Source organism: Felis catus, chromosome A2 (assembly GCF_018350175.1).
Source record: "Felis catus isolate Fca126 chromosome A2, F.catus_Fca126_mat1.0, whole genome shotgun sequence".
NCBI lineage: Eukaryota > Metazoa > Chordata > Mammalia > Carnivora > Felidae > Felis > Felis catus.
In genome coordinates this window covers 2,460,204-2,464,331 of record NC_058369.1, presented here as the reverse complement: position 1 = coordinate 2,464,331, position 4,128 = coordinate 2,460,204, and the positions used below count along the sequence as shown (strand labels likewise).

Below are 4,128 nucleotides of genomic sequence, written 5' to 3'. Positions count from 1 at the left end.
CGTGCTGTCGGGCCCAGTTCTCTCGGAGCTCTGGTCACACCAGTGACCCAGACACTGCCACCGTCTCCGCCCCCCCCCCCCCCAGAGCTGACAGTCCAGGGGAGGAGACGGATGAGTGACCAGAAGCGGGCACAGCCGCCGTCAGTGTGGGACGCGCAAGCAGCTGTGGGAGCTGAGAGGCGACCTAGGCAGGAGGGGAAATCAGGGCAGACTCCCTGGAGGAGGCGGTCCTAAAGCTGAGACCCGAAGGGGCAGTGGGGCCGGCTCACGCGGGCCCAGAGCACGGGCTCGCGGGTTCAAGGTGGATGGCCCAGGCTCCACTCACCGCAGATTCCACCAAGACCCTGCCATCAGCCAGCCAGGTTGCTGCCGTCACCCATAAACGTGACAATAAGAGTCGGAAAGATATAAGAATATCCCAGTTTATTGTGCACCTGGACACATGCCTGGAGTTTCTGTGCAACAGAAATCTCTGTGATGATGGAAATGTCCTGCGTCTACACCACCCCGGACAGTGGCCACAAGCCACACGTCACTATGGAGTGCTTAAAACGTGCCTGGCGCAACCAGACGTTGTGGGCTGAACTGCGTCCCCCTCAGAGCTCACGTCTGAGTCCTCAGAATGAGACTGTGTTTGGAGACAGCGTCTTTACAGAGGTGATCACGTTAAAAATGAGGTCGCTCGGTGTCCTTAGAGAAAGAAGGCATTTGGGCACGGACGCCCAGGGAGAGCGCCACGTGGAGGCAGAGCTCGGGAGGACGCTTCCACGGGCCGGGGGGACACGGAAGATTCCAGCAAACCACCAGAATCTAGGAGAGAGCATGGTACGGATTCCACCTCGGAGCCCCAGAGGCATCTTGGTCGCAGCTTTCCAGCCTCCAGAACCACGAGGGGACGAGTGTCTATAAAGCCCCTCAGGCTGTGCCACTGAGACGCGGCACCTCCAGCTGACCGAGGCACCGAGAAAGTGAATTTCAAAATTTCGTTTCATTTTCGTTAACTGTAAACAGCCGCCCCTCGGCTAGCCGTGGCGCACGGGGCGGTGCGGCGAGGTTTCCAGTCGCCTCACCCCTCCTCGTGCACAGGGGAAACCGAGGTCGGAGAAGAGCTGTCCTGTGCCCACGCGGCAGGCAGGGGCTGCCCCCAGGCACGTGGCAAGACAGAGGCAGGAAGATTTGCAGGCAGGGGCTTGCCTGGAAGGAGGGAGAGAGAGGGAACTTCCGGCCAGCTGAAAGTGGCCCGCGTTGAGGGCCGTAGCCCTGTGCTGTCCAATGTGCTGGCTGCGGTGTCACGGGCTGTTCAAACCCAAACTGAGTTCGGTTGCCCGTGGCGCTGACCACTTACCAAGTGCTCAACAGCCACGGGGGCTCCCGGAATGGGCCGCGCCTTCCTACCACGCGTGCCCTGGCGAGCGCCTCCTCCCAGGGTCCCATCCGTGATGGGCCCATGTCACAGGAGGGAAGGACAAGGCAGTTAGTGCTAAAGGGAACCCCAGGGGCGCCCGCGTGGCTCGGTCGGTTGAACATCCGGCCCTTGATCTCAGCGCAGGTCTGGATCTCGGGGTCACGGGTTCGAGCCCCCCGTTAGGTTCCATGCTGGGCGTGGAGCCTACTTTAAAATAAAAAAGTCAGAAGATGGAAAAGAGAAAGCTATTAGGGCTGCATAACTATGAGAGAAGTAAACTTTAAAAACTAATAGTAATAAATAACGGGAACTCTAGAGGAGTGGGCAATTCCCTGAGGTCGGGAGGGCCAGGTTAGCCCCCAGATGGGGCCCCCACAGGGGGCAGAGGCCAGAGGCGGGGAAGAGACTGGGGGGGCCCAAGATGAGGGATGGGGCAGGGAAAGGGGAAGTGAGCGGGAGGGGCGGGGGCCCCACCTGGCAGCCCCAGAGGCTCTCATGCGTGCACACACACACACACACACACACACGGAGGGGTCTGTGCACGAGCAGACAGGCCAGCCCACACTGTCGGCACGCCCCGGTCTGTGCCCGCCTCCCTCCCTCACACACACTCTCATCCACACCCTGCCGCTCGCCCGCACAACCACACCCCATATCCACACAGCCCCACGGCCCTCCCTGGCCGCGGGCACACCTCCTCGCACGCCGCCGGCCGGCCCACAGCCCCGCGCCGTCGTCCCTCTGCCCATGCATGGATGAGAGGGAGGCCAGGACAAACCATCACTGAGCTTACGTGTTGCCAGGACATCAGCCCCGCAGCCGCCCCCTCGATGCCCGGGAGCCCCCCCCCCCCGAGGCCGGCGGGGGGAGGGGGGGCTGGGACTCCCCAGAATCACCCGGGAGCTGGGGGCATACACAGCAGAGACGCTCATGCCCTCTCCGGGACCCTCCCCGCCCCCGTGAGCAGTCACCTCCTCCAGGGAGGCCACGGGACACCTGCTCGGCATCAGCAGGCCCAGGCGCCGTGGGGACGACCACGGGGCCTCCGGACGCACCCCCGCTGGCCGCCCTGTTCCCGCCTCTCCGTCAGGACCCCCTGCTCCCTGCGCACTCCCGGCACCCCCCTCCCCCGCCCCCCGCCGGCCCACCCCGCCCGGGTGTCCCGCGGGCCCAGAGAAGCACCCGCGCGGGCACCGGCTCAGATGCTCCGCACGCTGGAGATGCTGGACAGGGGCTCTCGCATCCGAAAGCTGAGCGACCGGGAGCCCCGAAAGCTGTCCCTGGGCCTCAGCGAGCTGTCCGTGGTGGAGGCCTCAGAGTGGGCCTCGGCGGCCTTGGCCAGGCAGTCCCCGGGCCCCCGCAGGCCCAGCCTGAGACACCCGCAGCAGAGAAAGCCCAGCACGGCCTGGCACACCTCGCGGCTGCGGAAGGAGTAGATGAGGGGGTTGACCGCGGAGTTGAGCACGGCCAGCGCCAGGATCCAGTCCATGCCCCGCAGGTACTCCTGCGCCCAGTCGTTGGAGCTGAAGACGTCGGCCAGCAGCAGGCCGAAGAGCGGGCCCCAGCACACCAGGAAGGCCGCCAGGATCATGAGCACCGTCTCGAGCAGCCGGCGGGCCTTGCGGCGGGCCAGCACCCGGGAGGCCTTCTGCCCGTTGGCCTGCACCACCCGGAAGATGGCCCCGTAGAGCACCATGATGGCGGCCAGGATGCAGGCGAAGACCGCCACGCAGAAGAGGATGTACTCCTTGGCGTAGAGCGGGAGCAGGCTGGAGCAGCGCCGGAAGGAGCACACGCAGTTCCAGCCGAGCAGCGGCAGCAGGCCCAGGAGGACGGCCAGCAGCCAGCACAGCCCGATGAAGCCGTAGACGCGGCCCGTCTTGCCGGCCCCGCTCTTGGCCACCGGCCGCACCATGGTGGCGAAGCGCTCGGCCGCCGTGAAGAGCAGGCTGAAGGTGGAGGCGGCCAGCGCCATGAACAGCAGGCCCTCGCGCAGGAACCACTCGGTGGGCGCCAGGAGGAAGGTGCGGGCCCCCGACAGCAGGACGTTGGCCAGGTAGGCCGCGCCGGTGAGCAGGTCGCTGAGCGTGATGTTGACCAGGCAGTAGTACACCCAGCGCCGGGACCGCATGCGGCTCACGATGGCCAGCAGCACCAGTAGGTTCTCCAGCACCACCAGGCAGCTCACGGCCACGAAGAGCCCCCGCAGGACCCCCAGGCCGCCCTCCTCGGGCCCGCCGCGCCCCGCCAGCCGGCCCGAGTGGTTGTAGTGCAGGGCGATGAGCCGGCTGTGCCCGCCGGCCGCCAGCTGCTGGCAGGACTCGGGGGCCTCGGCCGGGGACCCCGAGCCGTTCATGGCGGTCCCCTGGGACGGACTGAGGCCCCGGGGTGGCTCACCCCCGGGGCAGGGTGGAGCCACTCGCCGGGCCTCGGTTTCCTGTTGTTTGAAATTTCCTGTTATGTTCGAGGTACCCCCCGCCCCAGGCCGCGGGTGAGGCCGGGGACAGGGAGGGGCATCCCAACGGTCGGCTCCCACCCCGGCTCCGGGAGGGTGCTGCGGTTGCCCCCCGCCGCGAGACCCTATCTGTGCCCCCCCCCCGGTGGTGCGCCCCACCCCCCCGAGAGCCCAGGGAGGGGCGAGGGCCCCAGAGGGGAGGGGAAATGGGCCCCTTTCCCGGGCTGGGTGGCTCCCCTGCCCCCCCCCCCCCCGGCCAAGCTACCCC

General features: G+C 66.8%; 1 protein-coding gene across 2 annotated transcripts; it reads right to left on the bottom strand.

Moving 5' to 3' along the window:
• Window positions 1-406: 406 nt before the first annotated feature.
• S1PR4 (sphingosine-1-phosphate receptor 4) lies at window positions 407-3,895 on the bottom strand. Of its 2 annotated transcripts, none has more exons than XM_045043452.1 (2): window positions 2,820-3,895; window positions 407-1,609 (listed from the first exon to the last, which is right to left on the bottom strand). In XM_045043452.1, the coding sequence occupies exons 1-2, from the start codon at window positions 3,759-3,761 to the stop codon at window positions 1,565-1,567; spliced, it is 987 nt and encodes a 328-aa protein (XP_044899387.1). In that variant the 5' UTR covers window positions 3,762-3,895; the 3' UTR covers window positions 407-1,564. The 2 variants fall into 2 exon arrangements, with proteins under 2 accessions (XP_044899387.1, XP_044899386.1); XM_045043451.1 differs by having other exon boundaries at window positions 2,600-3,892.
• Between the last annotated feature and the right edge of the window lie 233 nt (window positions 3,896-4,128).